Genomic DNA, 18,442 nt, shown 5'->3' with positions numbered 1-18,442 from the left:
AACTCTCAAGGTACTGCACAACACATATCTGATCCCTCTGACGAGCAGCCTCCTTGAGATGTAAACATCAAGCTGCTGGCATAGACCAACAAACTGGCTATAATGGGTGGCAAGAGGTAGATCACCACGGCGGAAGCGCACCCACTCAGAATAGGTAGAGCAGATACGACTAATGTTTGTCATGCCAGAGTAAAGAAGAGTAACCTGATCTCAGATCCGTTTCGCAGTAGGAAGAAGCATCATTGGCCCAGAGACGTGAGGGGCCATACTCTGCCACAGAAGAGTACAAACAAGAACATCCTCCCGTTCCCATCGATCAAAGGTGGGATCAGTCGTAGGGGAAGGATCACGACGAATAACATGGGCTTTGCCACGGGCAATAAGATACTTCTCGACGGCCGCTTTCCAAGTAATGTAGTTTGCCCCGTCCAACTTAACAGTAGTAATCTGGGGGAATGATCCATCCACAGACAGAGGTGACGACGAAGAAGATGCCAAAGGGGGTGTCTGACGAACAACAGGAGTCACTCCTGAGGAGGGATTCTCAATCACTTCCTCCATAACAACAAACCAGAAAGAAACAGACAACCCAAACACAGGCGAAGAAGAGTAGATAACTGAATAGGAGGGCAAACTAGGGCAAGCCAAGAAAGCTAGACGCGGCTCCAAGGATGATGGTCATCGACGAAACGACTGAAGCCATGAGGCACAAAGAGGAGCCGCGAAGACAACAAGAAATCAAGAAAATAGAAGATAAAGATCTAGCACATAGAAAGAGGGTGAAAGTGGTTTAGGGTTCATAGATAAATGAAATAAAGAGGGGGAATATATATATATATATATATATATATATATATATGAGGGGGGGGGGGTCGCGGAGGACTGGAAATGGAAGGGGGGGGGGGTCGTGGTGGCGAGAGGAGGGTGGGTGGGGAGGTGCGGTGGGCGCGAGTGTGTAGAGGGAGGGGGGGTTGGCCATGGGCAGGGGGCGCACAGGGGAGGCATCCAGGGGGCGCGCAGGGGGGCAACCAAAGAAGAAGAAGATGAGGAAAAAGAAAAAGAAAAAAAAGGCAAAGGTTTTGGGTTTTGGGTGTTGGGTTAAAGTTAGGGTTTTGGGTTTCAAAAGAGGAGAAAAGGAGAAGGAGATGGAGAATAATGGAAGAAGGGTTTAGAGTTAGGGTTAGGTGAGGGAGATGGAGAAGATGAAGGTTAGTGGAGAACCCTAGGGATAAAAAAATCCTAAGGCTCTGATACCATGTTACGAGAGAGTTTAGAGAGAAAAAATGAAATGAATTAGGGTTCTCTCCCCCTTACTCATATCTTTATATTAAAGCAAAGGATGTACAAAGTCCTAAATGCCCTTAGGCAAGTTACATATTCCAAAAGTTATTATTTTTAGTGTCTCTGTTTATTGCATAGTTCCAGTATGAATGCCTTACATATTCGTGGTTGATGAATATGTGGCGCTGTTATGTGCCTAGACCAGAATTCGGTTTGGGGGCGTGACAATAGCAATTCTCAAACTCTCAGACATCAAATGACTAATGTTAATTATAAAAAATTGACGAGTCATCGTATGTTTTCTTCATTATAGTTGTCTTTCTACTCAATGAAAGTAATGCCCTCAATCACATGCACTGTGCATGACTGGTTCAAATTGGTTCGATTCGTTTTAACTCCTCCTCCTCCTCTTCTGTCTTCTTCCTTCTCACATGTGGATTTAAGAAGGCTTCTTCTAATGCAGAAGGGAAAGGAAAGTCTTTCAAAAGAAAGTCCTATTCTTTATGCAAACTTAATTAGGATAAATCACATGAATTATACGATTTATGATAGAATCATAAGATTCAATAAAAAAGTAGCAACTACGGTACACATCATATAAGTCGGGAACAATAATTGTCAATAAGATTGCAACGAATTCAGTTTTTAATGAATGCATGAAGCGTATTGAGATGGATTGTCCTTATATGTGTCAATGCTATAACAGAGGGTTGATTACATTGCCATATCTTCGTCAGTAAATCAATTCGCAAACATCTTCATGAAATCAATGGCTCGCTCCAGGAACAACTTTCTTATTCTCAAATTGATGCTTCATGACCCAATGCATCCATTTTAGTGGGCTTGTGGAACACAGGGCAACTTTATACATCATTAGGTATATCTAAGTTGCATGGAAGGATCTATGCACTTAAACATATATACCACAACTTATATATATATATATATATATATATATATATATGAGGAAAGTGTTCCTAAGCTATAGCTTAGATAAGCTTATCTAAGCTATAGCTCAAAAACACATGTGGCTCCACATTTTTTGGGGATCCAAAGCATTCATTTGGAAGGCCCTTCCATGGATAGGGTGTGTACCAAAAATCAGCCCTATAGGATCATCCTAACCCTGCCATCTGTTGAGGGAAAAAATGGGCAGAAACATGGACTCACAGTGTCTGTCCATTTTCCACTCCACCTTTGATTGGGTTAGGATGATCTTGTAGGGCTGATTTTTGGTACACACCCTATCCATGGAAGGGCCTTCCAAATGAATGCTTTGGATCCCCCAAAAAATGTGGGGCCACATGTGTTTTTGAGCTATAGCTTAGGAACACTTTCCTCTCTCTCTCTCTCTCTCTCTCTATATATATATATATATATATATATATATATATATATATATACACACACACACACACACACACACACACACACACACACACACACACCCTATCCATGGAAGGGCCTTCCAAATAAATGCTTTGGATCCCCCAAAAAATGTGGGGCCACGTGTTTTTGAGGTATAGCTTAGGAACACTTTCCTCTCTCTCTCTGTGTGTGTGTGTGTATATTGATTGGTAGCTGATATCATTAAAAGAAGACCGAGGTGGTCAAATATAGATACAAAGGGATACAAGACTCGAGTTACAACTAAGAAAATGAGAAGCAATAATCAAGGATGCATAAAGTCAAAAGGCTCAAGATCATCCTTCTCAACTACTTTTTTAGCAAGCCTATCGGCCAATTCATTTGCGGATCGACACACACGGTGGAAGACAATCAATGAGATCCCAATCCAATCTTGAGTCTCATAAAAAAATCTAATAAATCTCCAAGGATAATGGCCTATATTAAGTCGCATGGAAGGATCCATACACTTAAAACTTATGTATCACCACTCAAATGTGTACAATGTGAAAGAGTATGTCTTCAAGAATGGTTGATTAAGCAACTGTTGTTGTTGCAAAGAGTCAATAAAGTGGGATTCTTTTCAACAAGTACGAGAGTCCATTTTATTGCATGCGATACATTCTTTGATTTTTCACTTGTAATTCGTTTTTTTTTCCTTATATCTGTTAATGAAAGTCTGCTTACATTAATAAAACTTGAACAATGCAGAGATTCTACAATCTTTGACCAAATTCAAAATAAGTGATAACAAGTGTTCTCTTCTGAACTTTAGTTTTCCTTTTAATATGTATCTTCAATCTAAAAATTTGGTGATTCATTTCTGGATGAATTTCTTTGATCAAATTCAAAATAAGTAAATAACAAGAGTTCTCTGTGGAAGTTTAGTTTTCCTTTTGATGTGTATCTTCAATCTAAAAGTTTGGTGATTCATTTCTGGATGAAGTTTTTAGAAGAAAAATGATATCATATTTTGTTATAATGGTTTCTAGGGATCACATCTAAATCAAGATTATTCTCACATCCACAATCAGTTAGTGAAGCCCAAATTAAGAATTTTCCTAGCTTGTGTGTGTGTTGTGCGGGCATCAGAGATTCTGTTCTTACATTATATTTTCATTTCAAGAAATAATGATGATAGTTTTAACTCCTATATATGTACTGGTATTTTGGAAAAGAAGAGGCAAATAACTTATGCTAAACACTGATTTCTATTCAGTTTTCAATCACTTGTCAGATGATTTATCTGAGCTCAAGTTCGTTTAATGATAACGCTGAGTAACTGATCTTTCACTTGTGCGTGAACAAATTGATGATAGCTAGTATAATTTTCATACATTTTCATGACCCCATCTGTTGTTTTTTTACTGACTATAAGCCCATTGTTAGCTATTGTATATAATTGCGTCAGAACATGAAAAGAAGAAATAATTAACTGTTATGCTAAACACCGATTTCTATTCAGTTTTCAATTACTTGTTAGATGATTTATCTGAGCCTAAGTTCGTTTAATGATGATGCTGAGTAACTGATCTTGCACTTGCTTACCTCTTCTTGCGCAAATCGATGATAATAATGTGATTTTCATACATTATCATGATCCCATTTGTTGTTTTTTTACCGGCTATTAGCCCATTGTTAGCTATTTTATATAATTGCATCAAAACATGAATGATTTTGGGATACAATTGAAATTGTACTGACCAAGAGTCTTAAATGTGTAGGTCCTTTTGCGGATGCTTCCAAAGTATCACCATCATGTCAGAACATATGAAAATACACTAATAACAAAATTTTTTGGTCTTCACAGGGTCAAACCATCAAGTGGTCAGAAGGTAATAAAGAGAGGCCCAATTTGCGTGTTATACCCATGTACTGTTTCTTTTTTATTGAACACAAGCACAGTATTTAGATTGCAATCTACGTATCAATAAGAGCTCATATTTCCACCCCTTGTTTTGATACATTACACTCCCTGTCCTTTATTTCTCTCTACAGCCAACTGGTGTGGTATTGGTTTCCCCAGCCAGTTGCCCATTTTCTTTCTTTAGATGCAGGGACACCACCATAAATGGTGGTTCCTGGTCACATGCATAGTCATAGTGCCCACCATAGTTTATCTAAACCATTGATTAGCAGGATTCACCTTGGGTGGTTCATTTCCTAAAAGTTGATATGAAAAAATCTTTTCTGATCATAACATAGGAGAAAAATGGCAAGACTTGTTACATGCAATAGTCAGGATTTAATGGCTGAGAAACCATTGAACATTTTAGGATTTTCAATTTTTTAGCTTATGTTACATGCAATGGTCAGGATTTAATGGCCGAGAAATCCATTGAACATTTTCGGATTGTAAATTTTTGAGCCATGGGCAATCCAATGTGGAGCCCACTATATGGGTGGTTCATATCAGTCAAGGTGATCTTAATTTGTGCCATAGATCTAGGCTCCACCATATACGGAAAATGATCTTGCAGTCCCTTGTTTTGACAATGGCACTCCTTGCTTTGATTTTTTCTGATTGCTTTTGGAAATTGTAACCAATTAGAAAAATGTTAAAAAATAAGAGCAGTGCCATTATTAAAATAAGGGACTGCAGATATCATCTCTCTCTCTCTCTCTCTCTCTCAAAAACCCTTGGCTTTGCGATCTTCATATTCATGGGTCTCTTACATATACTTATATATGGGATTTTCTCGGCAATTTTGTAGAAAGCAATTTTGCAGCTCACTTTTGCAGGAGAGAACAGCCACACAGGCTCACTTTTTAGCAGATTTTATCTTGTTCATTTAATTCATCTACGGTGGATGTTCTCTCCTGCAAAAGCGATCCACGAAATGTCTTTCCGCAAAATTGCCTAGCAAATCCCATATATATATATATATATATATATATATATATATATATATATATATATATGTATATATATGTATGTATGTATAGGACTGCTAGTTTCAGATGCATCCTAAACATGCTGATACATTTTCAAAATTTATATTTTTTTGTTGGGATTTTCTCTAAATAGATTAAATGATTTGCACTTGAAACGTGTATGCATGTTTGGGGTGCATCTGTCGCTAGTGAGATGCAAGCCTCAGGAATTTTCTAAATTTTTAAATAAAAATTTTAAAAACATATGCTTCACTTACAACCAAAGAATAAAAGGAAGAATCTTGTGGAATGTCTCTTTCCTCGCGGTTATATGGGTGTTATGGAAGGAGAGAAATGCTCGCATTTTTAAGGGTGTGGTAAAAAGTTCTTCTCATCTTCTATTGAAGGCAATCGCTCTCACAATTTCTTAGGTAAAGGTGATTCCTTGCTTTAAGTTTGTCTCGTCCTATGACCCGTGGAATGGTTGGAGGGAAGTGTGCGTTAGTTCAGAAGCTCTGCCTTTGACATTTCAGCCTTGGGAACTGCCGGCTTTAGGCTTCTTAAAGCTTAACTTTGACGGATCTAGTTTGGGTAACCTTGGGCCATCATGAATTGGAGGAGTCCTTATAGATGATTAAGGGTCCAGTTCGATGGGCGTTTGCGAGTCCTATTGGGTTTGCTGATTCTAATGAGGCGGAGGTCCGTGCGGCTTTGCAAGGATTAAAACTAGTGGCGGGAAAAAAATTGGATAGCTCGATAGAGTGATAGTGGAAGGGGATTCCCTCAATGTGATCCGATGGTTGAGGGGGTTCGGAGTCTGCCCTTGGCGCTTTGCCTCTTTCTTTGACAAAATTCAAGACATTACTCGTCTATGGCTTTTAATCATGTTCGAAGTTCTGCCAATGAATCTGTGGATAATTTAGCTAGACGTGGTGTCAAATTGCAAGCATTGGAGCTTTATGATTTCCTTCCGCCGTGATTTTCGCTCAACTCTTTATTTCATCGTTGTATTATTGATCTTGGCTCTTATTTATGTTTCTCTTGTTTTGTTGTATTGGACCATCTCGGTCTTTATATTAATGAAACTCCCGACTATTCAAAAAAGAAAAAAAAACTTGCAACCAAATATTATCAACCAACCATCAATACACTATGAAAATAAAGTATCTATCCCATCCTCCAAATATCGTTATATTCCCAATTTCTGACATAAAAAACACAAATACACAAAGTCACAACTCAAAACTTATAAACCATAAATAGAAGGTACTTGAAAAGGACCCATCTAGTTCTTTGCGTATCTCCACGCAACATCTTCTTTGTCACCCATCTTACATCTCAAGCGATTATCACTCCAATAAAATGAAACGTTTGTGCAAAAACCTTTTGAATGGGATGAAGGAAAGCCCCCACAAAATTAGGGATTTCTACTCACCGTTCGAGGTAGTTCTCAATCACAAACAAATTCATCAGCAAGTGCTTCGTTTTGACGATAGAAATCTAGCGGAAGAGATGACTTGATTTTGTTGAATGCTTGGGGAGAAATCAGGAAAATAATAACTTGGAGAAAAAAGTCCTTGAACCCCTAAACTTTCTAAAATCACCCAATAGATGATTTTAGAATCGAAAATAGGTCTTATGAGATCCCCTCCACTTAAACCTTAAGATGGGTTTAATGTTTTAACAAAACTTGAAAAAGACACTAGTTTTATTTTTACCACCCGGATGCGCCTGCTTGAGAGGCGTATGCCTTTTTCCACCTTTTATGCCTTGCCCAGAAACACCTACGTCTTTGAAGTAAAACACTTTTTTTCTTATGTGTTGAGGGTGACTCGAGGCGCGCCTCAAGTCCTACACCTCTCACGGATTTGAAAACATTGATACATGCGAGCGCATGTGTGTGTGTGTGTGTGTGTGTGTGTGTGAGAGAGAGAGAGAGAGAGAGAGAGAGAGAGAGAGAGAGAGAGAGGAATGACCCAATGTACCTCGATGCATCACATTACCATGCTTCCTAGCTCTATCATGCCTGTGGAGCCTCCTTTCTTCGTATAAACCATCCACATGGTGGTTGCACATTGGATTGGCCACAACCCAAAAGTCAACCATTTCATCCAGGTTATCTTTGGATTTATTGGAAATTAAATCCAGATGATTGCATGTTTATATTTTGTTGTGTTTTTATAGATCTTGATTGGATAGTTAGGATCACTTGGTCATAACAGTATTTTGAAATTTAACTTTCTGAGGTGAACTCTACTGCTCTACCACATAACTTGTTTACATCAATCATGTCCGTCCCCATATGTACAATAGAAGCCAGGAAGCATGCTTATATATAGTGCTTTCTTGAATTTGAGTTAGAATTCCTTTGTGCAAATCAAGTAACATTTCTTCTTTTTCTGGTTTTGCAGTTTCGATTTGTGGTAATGGGCAACATGTTTTGCACTGAATTGCGGATTCATCGTAGGTTTGATTTGAAAGGTTCTTCCCTGGGGCGCTCCACAAACAAGGTTGAAATTGATGAGAATACAACACTTAAAGATTTGGATTTAAACTACTGCTTTTATTTGGAACCTTCGTGGAGAGATTCTCTATTGAAGTAAGGCGTTGATCACCCTGACTTATTTTTGCTACATTGTACCTTGTTCATGTTATTATTAGTCTATTGGTGAGCTATATTACTAAAATTTGTGAAGATTAGGTTACATGAACTTGGAGGCTTCTATCAAAGGATGTTCTGTCTACCAAGAGCATGTGGATCATATTTTATGGATTCATGTATTTGCTTGAATCATGTTTGCTGTAGTGGTTAGAGAGTTAGAGGAAGATATGAAAATAGAAAAACTAAATGATGTGCCAAAAAAACTTATTTTCAATTTTTCCTCGATGTTTCTTTCTTCGTGAAAATGCCGCCAAACCCACAAACTTCTTTATTTATATTAACTTCAAAGAAGTGCCATAGAGTTGGACTTACAAGAAACGACATTAGTGAATGGGCCCTATCCATATGCATAATAAGTCACTTAAAGAGACTTAAAACATGACTTAAACTTTTCATAATGTCCTGTCAATATGACTTAATATTCTTCTACCCCCCGCCCCCCTCTCTCTCTCCGACATTAGCTACCTGAGAATTGGAACAAACAAATGGTGTGGCAATATTCTTGGAAGCCACCTAGTCCCTCACAAAATGACAATTGACCTATATGTTCTTAGTCTTATCTTTTATTCAAGCATTTTGAATGGTTCAAGCAAATATATATTATATATAAAAAAGAAAAGAAAAGGCAAAACCCAATACAAAAATGGGAGCAGAGACACAATTCCACAACCAAAAATCACCTACAAAGAAGTCATGTCATGCCAAACCTTTGATTCAGATAAAACCCCCACCACCCAAAAAAAAAATTGCTAACTTATCAGCTACATTATGCCCTTTCCGGTATATGCGAGAACATAAGCACTCAACAATTCTGAAAATAATATCTTTCATTTCAAAAAATAGTAGCGACTCTTCACGGTTTTTGGAAGGAGAGGAATTCATGGATTTTCGATGATAGAGGCTGCTCTCTCTTGTGAATGGTTTGGAATATCAAATTCACTGTGGTTTCTTTGGCTTCACAACACCACTCCTTTTCAGAATACTCGGCGGACATCACTATAAGAATTGGGACACAATTTTGTTGAATAAATACACGTGTAAGGGCATATTAGTCATATATAACATAATATATATTAGTCGTGCGTGAGGGAGAGAACTAATTTTTCTCTCCCACACACACGCCATCTCTCTCGACTGGTTCTCTCTCCCACCCTCTATCTCTTTTATATGTCTCTCCCTTCCCCCCAAAGTTAATATACCATGTAACTTTAAATGGTATCAGAGCCGGGTGAAGAAAGGTAGGTTTTCCTTCTTCTTTCCCTAAACTCTAACCCTTCTTCTGAGTCGTGTTCGTTTCTTTTCTCCACCCACACCCTTCTGAGTTGTGTTCGTTCCTTTTCTCCACTCCCCACCCAACCTTCTTCTAAGTCGTGTTCATTTCTTTTCTCCACCCACACCCTTCTGAGTTGTGTTCGTTCCTTTTCTCCTCCCCAAAACCCTAGCCGCAACCCCTATTCAAAACCCAAACCTTAGCAGCACCTCCTCTTCACACCCAAAACCCTAAGCACACCCTCTATTCCAACCTATACACTTTCCGGAGCCCTTCACCCAAACCCTAACCCTATCCTCTCGTAATGTGAGTTGTTTCCTTCTCGTAGTTTATGTTATTGTTGATTCTGTCGCATATGGATTTTGTTGGTTGGTGTGTTGTTGGTTTCTTCTATGGGGTTATCGTCGTTCGTTACTGGTGGTTGTTGTTGAAGGGGGTCGTTTGGTGATTCCTAGATGTTTTCTTTAGTGACTTTATACAGTTGATTGTTCGTTGTGGTAATTGTAGTGGCTGTGGAATTTGATTTATTCCCTAAGGTGTTGGTTGTTGTCCTTTTTGGTGATTGGTAGTGCTTTTGTTATGGCTTCTGAGGATCAAACCTCCCACCAAGTTGCTGCCCCCCTGACTTGATGAGGCCCGTTCTTCGGTCTCTACGGGCCAATCAAGTTATTCGCATGTGGAACCCCCCCTTCAGATGACATCCATCAGGTTAGATGGGACGCATTATCCACCGTGGAAGATGGTCGTATATACTTATCTCATTGGAAGTAGAAAAATCCCTTTTTTAGAACGTGTACCGCCAACTACTACTGATCTGCAGTATGATCAGTGGCGCGAAGATGATGTCGTTGTTAGATCATTTCTCTGGGGTTGTATGGAACCCCCTATAGCCGCCTCCTTGATGTATCTTCAGTCGTCGAAGGAGGTTTGGGAGCAAACAGCCACAATGTATTCTGGGGCAGATAATCTTATGTGTATTTGTGATCGTTTATCAGAATGGTGTAGCCTTCAGAGGGGAGACAAGTCGGTGAGTGGCCATTACATGGACTATCTCGCACTCTATCAGGAACTTGATCTATTGCAGCCGTTTACAACTGATCTAGTCATTCTCAAGAAACGACAGGAGGAGTTGTGTGTTGTCTGTTTGCTTGACTCGTTGGGGCCTGACTATCTTTAACTCCGACAGCAGATTGTGAGTTCTCCACCCATTCTGTAACGACCACTTTTTGACACTTTCTCTCAATTCCTTAAATTTTGAATTTTAGACCGTTAGGTCGTATATCGAGGATCGAGATCATCGATCCACTTTAGACCAACCCTTGATCCCGAAATAGGATCTCTTAATCATCCTTGATCTACTTAGATCAATCGGTCTAGAGAACAATGGCTCTTGTTAATCTATTCTATATTTGTTTCGGTAGCTTGGGAGTTAAGTTTTCCGCGGAATAAGAAATCATTTGAAACATATTAAATAAGAAAGTAAGTCAAATTAGGGGAAACCTACCTTCATTAAATGAAAATCCAGTAAAATATAAAGAAAGGAGGAGATAAATAAGATAGGTTGGGGAATTGATCTCCACTTTTGAGGGAGATCTTGCACACCTCTTTTGGTTTTGGTGGGATAGATTGATTCACTTAAAATTCAAATCCCCTAATTAGTAGCAAATTGCTTTATGGAAAAGATCTTGTAGTTATAAGATTAAGCAACTTACCTTTATTGCTAAACTCTTTTGGTGGGATAGATTGATTCACTTAATTCAAATCCCCTAATTAGTAGCAAATTACTTTATGGAAAAGATCTTGTAGTTATAAGATTAGGCAACTTACCTTTATTGCTAAACTCTCTTGGTGGGATAGATTGATTCACTTAATTCAAATCCCCTAATTAGTAGCAAATTACTTTATGGAAAAGATCTTGTAGTTATAAGATCAGGCAACTTACCTTTATTGCTAAACTCTTTTGGTGGGATAGATTGATTCACTTAAAATTTAAAATTCCCTAATTAGTAGCAAATTACTTTATGGAAAAGATCTTGTAGTTATAAGATTTGGCAACTTACCTTTATTGCTAAACAAAAAGGAAGGAATATAGGTGATTCCCCATATCATGCAAAAAAAAGAAGAAGAAACCCACACCCCACTCTTGCTTCCTTTATATATTGCCTATATTTGTCCTTGCCTTAGTCTCCTTGCACACAATAACAGTAGGAAGAAAAGAAGAGAAGAAAGAAAAAGGGAGAAGAAAGAGAAGTCCTGTAGATCTTTAAGAGAAGAATTCACTTCCTTCTACTTTTCGTGACTAAACAAGTAAGTACCCTTATTACCTTCCTTGTCTTATTGTGTTTTCTCTTGGTCCCAAAATGGACCAGATTTAACGATGTAATGAGTAGTTTTCCTTGGTCCCGAAACGGACCAGATTTAACACTGCTTTTGTGTGTTATTGTTGGTCCCAAAATGGACCAAATTAAGCGTTGTTTTGTATGTTGTTCTCGGTCCCAAAACGGGACAGCAACTTAATGTCTTCGCGTATTTATTTTCCATCCCAAAACGGGACAACAACTTAATATTTTTCGCGTATGTATTTTCCGTCCCAAAACGGGACAACAACTTAATGTTTTCGCGTATGTATTCTCCGTCCCAAAACAGGACAGCAACTTAATGTTTTCGCATATGTATTTTCCGTCCCAAAACGGGACAGCAACTTAATGTTTTTTCGTATGTATTTTCCGTCCCAAGACGGGACAGCAACTTAATGTTTTCTCGTATGTGTTTTTCGTCCCAAAACGGGACAGCAACTTAATGTTTTCGCGTATGTATTCTCCGTCCCAAAACGGGACAGCAACTTAATGTTTTCGCATATGTATTTTCCGTCCCAAAACGGGACAGCAACTTAATGTTTTCGCGTATGTATTTTCCGTCCCAAAACGGGACAGCAACTTAATGTTTTCTCGTGTGTGTTTTCAGTCCCAAAACGGGACAGCAACTTAATGTCTTCGCGTATGTATTTTCCGTCCCAAAACGGGACAGCAATTTAATATTTTCGCGTATGTATTTTCCGTCCCAAAACGGGCCAGCAACTTAATGTTTTCACATATGTACTTTCCGTCCCAAAACGGGACAACAGTATAGTGTTTCAGTATGGGTGTTTTTACGCCCAAAACTGGGCAGCAATATGATGTTTTGATGTACGAGTTTTATGCCCTTAAACAAGGCAGCTATTAGTGTTTTTGAGTGTGACGGTTTGCTCGAACAAGGCAGCAATATGGTGTAATTAAGAGTATGCGTGAGTCCCACTACGGGACAGGATCAAGATTAATTAGTGTACAAATTTTTAGCAACTTGAACCTAGTCTAAACTGTCATTCTCTACACTCAACTATGTGACTTCAGGATCGTTGCACTCTACTCTCTAACAGGAGCCATCTCATCCTACTGTGCTTGTAAGATTAAGGCAGGTGATAGCTAACTTTGCTCGTATGGCTTTCAATTCATGCAATAAGAATGGTGAAGTATCTAAATTTTTATGGCTTTCTAAACTATTCTATGAGGAATGAAATTTTGTCTCTTGTATTACATGTTGGAAATGAATCTGATTTCTAATAAAGAACTATCAGTTTAAATTGCTTTTATCACATGAAATAACTTGGAAGTCGTATGGAAACATAAGAAATACCCAAAGAGGAAATGGGAAAGGGTGATGGAAAACCATTGAGTTATCCCTGTAAACAAAGGTATACAACTTGGGGGAAACGCGCACCTCCCAGTTGATGTCGGAATCCTACGGAGACCAAGAGTCCCTAGGCGGTATGATCTACCGTAATAAGTCCACGCGGAGTCGACCGTGTCGGCAAGGGCAACAAGCTAGTGGGAGCTGGAGTGTCCTGGGTTTAAATGAAATTAATATGATAAGAATGTGGTAGATTTATAATTGCTCCTATTTTTATTAAATGATTCTCTTTCAGTTATTATTACATTTGTTCACCCTAAATGATTTGTCTATTCAATTGCAGAAGATTTTGGTAAACCATTATTTGAAAATTTTCAATTGTCTTATTTATAATATGGATCTTGATATGTTGTTTTAAATTGAATTCTTATACTGGTTCAGTTTCTATCATTTTGCTGACCTTATTTTTCTCCTCAGAATTAGAGAATTCTAATGAGGGTGTGTTTGCGCACGAGGACGTCTAGGAGCGTAGGATGATGGGAGCAAATAATTAAGGAAGACGATACCCTTCGTCGACCCCTTTGAATTTATTTTAAATTGGCTAGCTCAAGACTATACTTAATTGAGTAAATTGGTTTTAAGTTAAAGTTATTGTAAGAAGACATTTTGGAAATGGAATAAGAGCGATGGCTATTTAATTTTCATGGTTGGTTAAACAAAAAAAAAATAAAAAAAATTTATGAGTATTTTGGCAGGTTTTGCTTGTAGCGATCCGGTCATGGAAAGCGGGTCATTACACATTCCCACCCTCGCGGATGTTTTTTCGAGGGTTCAACGTATGTGGGTGACTCGGCATCCTGACCCGATAGTTGATGGTTCTCCTCATGTCACATATGTTGGAGGTGACCGTAGCAGTGGGGGTGGCCGTGTTGGGCGAGGTCGTGAGGGTGGTGGTCGTGGCTGTGGACGTGAGTCAGGGGGAGGCCGAGATGGTGGAGGAAGGGGACGTGGTTCCCGCTATTGCACTCACTGCCGTATGAACGGCCACAACATTGACTACTGTTATGATTTGCATCCCGAGCTTCATCCGTACAGCCCCGCAAATGCCTCCGCTGCTGTTTATGAGAGTTCTTTATCCACTCATCCTCCATCTGTGACCTCTGACACTCTAGTGGTCTCTCGTGCAGAATATGATGATCTTGTCCGTCTACGTGACAAAGGAAAATAACCGTCTACCACGTTTGCCCAACAAGGTAGTCCATCCAGTTTTTTGTCTAGTTCTTCTTCTGGATCATGGCTCATTGATTCTGGAGCATCTCATCATATGATTGGTAATCCTACCCTACTTTCTTCTTTCCAGTCCTTTTCATCGAGGGCTCTAGTTCTGTTACTTTAGCTGATGGGACTACATCCCCTGTCTCTAGGGTTGGTGTAGTTACCACATCGACGGGCCTTCATTTATCCTCTGTTCTTTTGTCCCATCTTTTCCTGTTAGTTTGTTATCTGTCAGTCGATTAATTAAGTCTCTTAATTGTTCTGTCTCATTTTTCCCAACTTATTGTCTTTCAAGATTTGAAGACTAGGACGAGGATTGGCTTGGGCCGTGAGATTGATGGCCTCGTACCTCTGTGGATGCCTATCAATGGCACTGTCGTTTGGGTCACCCACCTATTGATAAGCTTAGGAAATCTTCTTTTCTGTCTAGTCCTATTCCCTCTTTTCATTGTGAGTCTTGTGAGTTGGGGAAACACCATCGTGTGTCTTTCCCACCTCGTGTTAGTAATAATGTCTCAAGGCCTTTTGAACTTGTTCACTCTGATGTATGGGGCCCCTCTAAAACTCCATCATTACATGGTTTTAGATATTTTGTCATTTTTGTGGATGATTATTCACGTACTACTTGGTTGTATTTGCTTAAAGATAGATCTGAAGTGTTTAATGCCTTTCGGAAATTTTATTTTGAGGTGGTTAATCAGTTTCAGTGTTATATTGGTTGTTTGCGTACTGATAATGCTAAGGAGTATTTTTCTGTGGCTAATGGTTTTAATTCTTCCCTTGAATCTCATGGTATAATTCATCAATCGTCTTGTTCATATACATCGCATCAAAATGGAGTTACTGAGAGGAAGCTTCGATACTTGCTTGATATGACTCGCACGCTAATGTTTGAAATGAAAGTACCTAAAATATATTGGGGAGATGCCGCACTCACTGCGTGTTTCCTTGGAAATCGTCTCCCATCGTTGGTTCTGTCAGGGGAAACACCTTTTTCTATTCTCTACCCTGTTGGTAATCCATTTCCATTGTTACCTCGTGTTTTTTGGTGTATCTATTTCGTTCAGAAATTAACTAGTTCCTAGATCAGAGAAGTGTATCTTTTTGGGATACTCACGTACCGAAAAAGGTTACAAGTGTTAGAGTCCGCGTCTGCGGAAACTGTTTATCTCTGCAGATGTCATATTTGTTTGAGGACAGACCGTTTCATTCCGATCCTCCACCCTTGTCGGTAGATATACCCACTCTGTCGTTGCCTGTTCTGGTTAGCCCTCCTCTACTAGCACCTGTCCCAACTCTAGATGTTCCCATAAGACCTACATGAGTTAATAGTGAATCTGCGCCATTGACATATCTTCGGGGACCTAGGCAGGTTGTTTACCCTACCACCGAGGCATCATCTCAACCAGCTGATGTTTCTCCACAGTTGGACGACCCTCATTCAGGTAATTCTGATTCTCTTATTTCTGATTCTCTTGTTTCTGATTCTCCCATTGCGACACGTACTAGATCTCGTACTTCTGCTCACCCCATTTCATCGTTTGTTTCTTATGAGCATCTTTCACCAAAGTTTCGCCCGTTTGTTTCAAGCTTATCGTCGGTTACTCTACCTAAGTCGGTTGCAGATGCTCTTAGTCATCCTGGATGGCGCGCAACCATGGACACTGAAATGGCTGTGCTTCACTCCAATCAAACGTGACAGTTGGTTCCTCTTCCATCTAGAGCTAGGACGGTTGGATGTCATTGGATATTAGCTATAAAGTATTTTCCAGATGGAACAATTGAACGCCTAAAAGCCCACCTTGTTGCAAAGGGATATACACAGACTTTTGGTGTCGATTATCAGGAGACATTTTCCCCGTGGCAAAGATCCCTTCTGTTCGTATCCTGATCTCTCTCGCAGTTTATCGCGGTTGGCCTCTATATCAGCTCAATGTTAAAAATGCCTTCTTACGCGGTGATTTATCTAAGGAGGTTTATGTGGAGCAACCTCCTGGATATGTTGCTCAGGGGAGATGTGCTCCCAGTATGCTGTCTTCGTAAAGCTCTTTATGGTATGAAGCAATCACCTCGGTCGTGGTTTGGAAGGTTTAGCGCTGCTGTCTTACGTTTTGGGATGAAACAATGCGTTGTTGATCATTCCGTCTTCAGTCACAAGTCCACTGTTGGGCATATCCTTCTGCTGTTGTTCAGATTATCAGGTATTTGAAGGGTACACCAGGGAAAGGTTTGTGTTTCAAAAAACATGGTCATGAGAAAGTAGAAGGATTCAGTGATGCAGACTGGGCAAGATCACCTGCAGACAGGAGGTCAACCACTGGATATTGCACATTTGTAAGAGGAAATTTAGTGTCATGGAGAAGCAAAAAGCAAGACGTTGTCTCCAAGTCAAGTGCAGAGGCGGAATATCGCGCTGTCTTACACGAGTGGTGAACTGATCTGGATTCGCTCTTTCTTATCAGAGATTGGGTTCTCATCAATGTCTCCAGCACAGTTATACTGTGATAATAAGTCCGCAATCCATATTACGACAAATCATGTGTTCCATGAACGCACCAAACATATTGAAGTAGATTGTCACTTCATTCGTAATCGGATTCAGAAAGGTGAAATTCGCACTGTTTTTACTCGATCTGCAGACCAGCTCGCAGATATGTTTACCAAACCGTTGGGATCAGCAAAACTGAAAGATTCTTATAACAAGCTTGGAATGTATGATATATACATTCCAGCTTGAGAGGGAGTGTTGAATAAATACACATGTGTGTAAGGGCATACTAGTCATATATAACATAATATATATATATATATATATATATATATATATATATATATTAATATATATATTGGTTGTGCGTGAGGAAGAGAGACTAATTTTTTCTCTCCCACACGCACGCCTATTCTCTCTCTCGACTGGTTCTCTCTCTCTCTCACCTTCTATCTCTTTTGTATCTCTCTCCCTTCCCACCAAAGTTAATATACCATGTAACTTTACTGAAATTTAGCATTTTAAAAGCTAAAATAGTAGTGAAATGGAAACCTCCTCTTAGGAACTCTATGGCTAACTTCCTCTACTCTTTTGATGGGCCTATTGGAATCGCTAATTCTATTAAAGCCGAGGTTTGTGCTCTCCACAAAGGACTGTCTATCTTTATTAATATGATAGGTCGGGGGGGGGGGGGGGGGTGTGGGGGGTGGAGGGTGGAGGGTGGAGTTTGGAAGTGGAAAGCGACTCTTCAAATACAGTATTGTGGGCTAAAGGGATTTACAACAGTCTGTGGAGACTTGCCAATCTATTGGATTAGATAAGAGATCTTTGTGTATATGGATCTATTTCATTTTCCCTTGTACCTAGAAGTGCCAATGATTCCGCTGACCGTCTTGCCAAATCAGGGGATTGTAGCAGATCTTTTTATATGGGGCAATCTTTACCCCGAAGTGTACTTGTAAGACATTCTTATTTTTTTTAATGAATTGTTACCTTAATAAAAAATATATATATCTTTCATTTCCAAAAAAGTCTTCAGAATTTCTATGGCCAAGGGATCAGCTTATTAAGCCACTGAATAACAATAAAAGTGTCTCCTTTAATTTGTAGTTTTTGAACATTGCCTTGCTTCATTAGCTTCAATCCAATACAAACAACCATGACCTCTGGTGCTATAGCATAAACCCTACTGTAGGGACCTACAAAGGCCAAAATGATATTACCATTAACATTTGTGAGCGCACCCCTATAAACGGTCTTCCTAACTACAACATTGATAATAGTCACTTTATTATTCCCATCAAAGCTAAGTTTGAGCCATCTCAAGGGAGGGGTGGTCTAACAATCAGGAGGTCAAGAAAGGAAGGAGAAACCGTCATAATCAGCCTTCGATCTGGGTCTAACGCCTAAGCCAACAGAGTTGCATATTTGAAGGTCCCTTAAGCTGAAGATCATAGAGGGAGAGTTGCCTATTTGGAGAAGCCCTCTTGAGCTATAGTTCATAGAGAGAGCTTCCTAT

The 18,442-nt window shown here is 39.4% G+C and overlaps 1 protein-coding gene across 3 annotated transcripts in view; it reads left to right on the top strand.

The window, feature by feature from the left end:
- LOC143854042 (phosphatidylinositol 4-phosphate 5-kinase 9-like) overlaps positions 1-18,442 on the top strand; it is a 40,644-nt gene that overhangs the window by 14,754 nt on the left and 7,448 nt on the right. For all 3 annotated transcript variants that reach the window (XM_077363756.1, XM_077363757.1, XM_077363758.1), the window contains 2 exons: positions 4,413-4,523; positions 7,974-8,161. In XM_077363756.1, the coding sequence (XP_077219871.1) occupies positions 4,413-4,523; positions 7,974-8,161 (299 nt within the window). The remainder of the gene's footprint in view (positions 1-4,412; positions 4,524-7,973; positions 8,162-18,442) is intronic.

The sequence above is a fragment of the Tasmannia lanceolata genome, unplaced genomic scaffold, assembly GCF_043159265.1.
Source record: "Tasmannia lanceolata isolate RefF3 unplaced genomic scaffold, GAP_Taslan_0.1 ptg000020l, whole genome shotgun sequence".
NCBI classification, from domain to species: Eukaryota; Viridiplantae; Streptophyta; class Magnoliopsida; order Canellales; family Winteraceae; genus Tasmannia; species Tasmannia lanceolata.
Note: the sequence above shows the minus strand (reverse complement) of the source record. Positions and strands in the feature narration are given on the sequence as shown.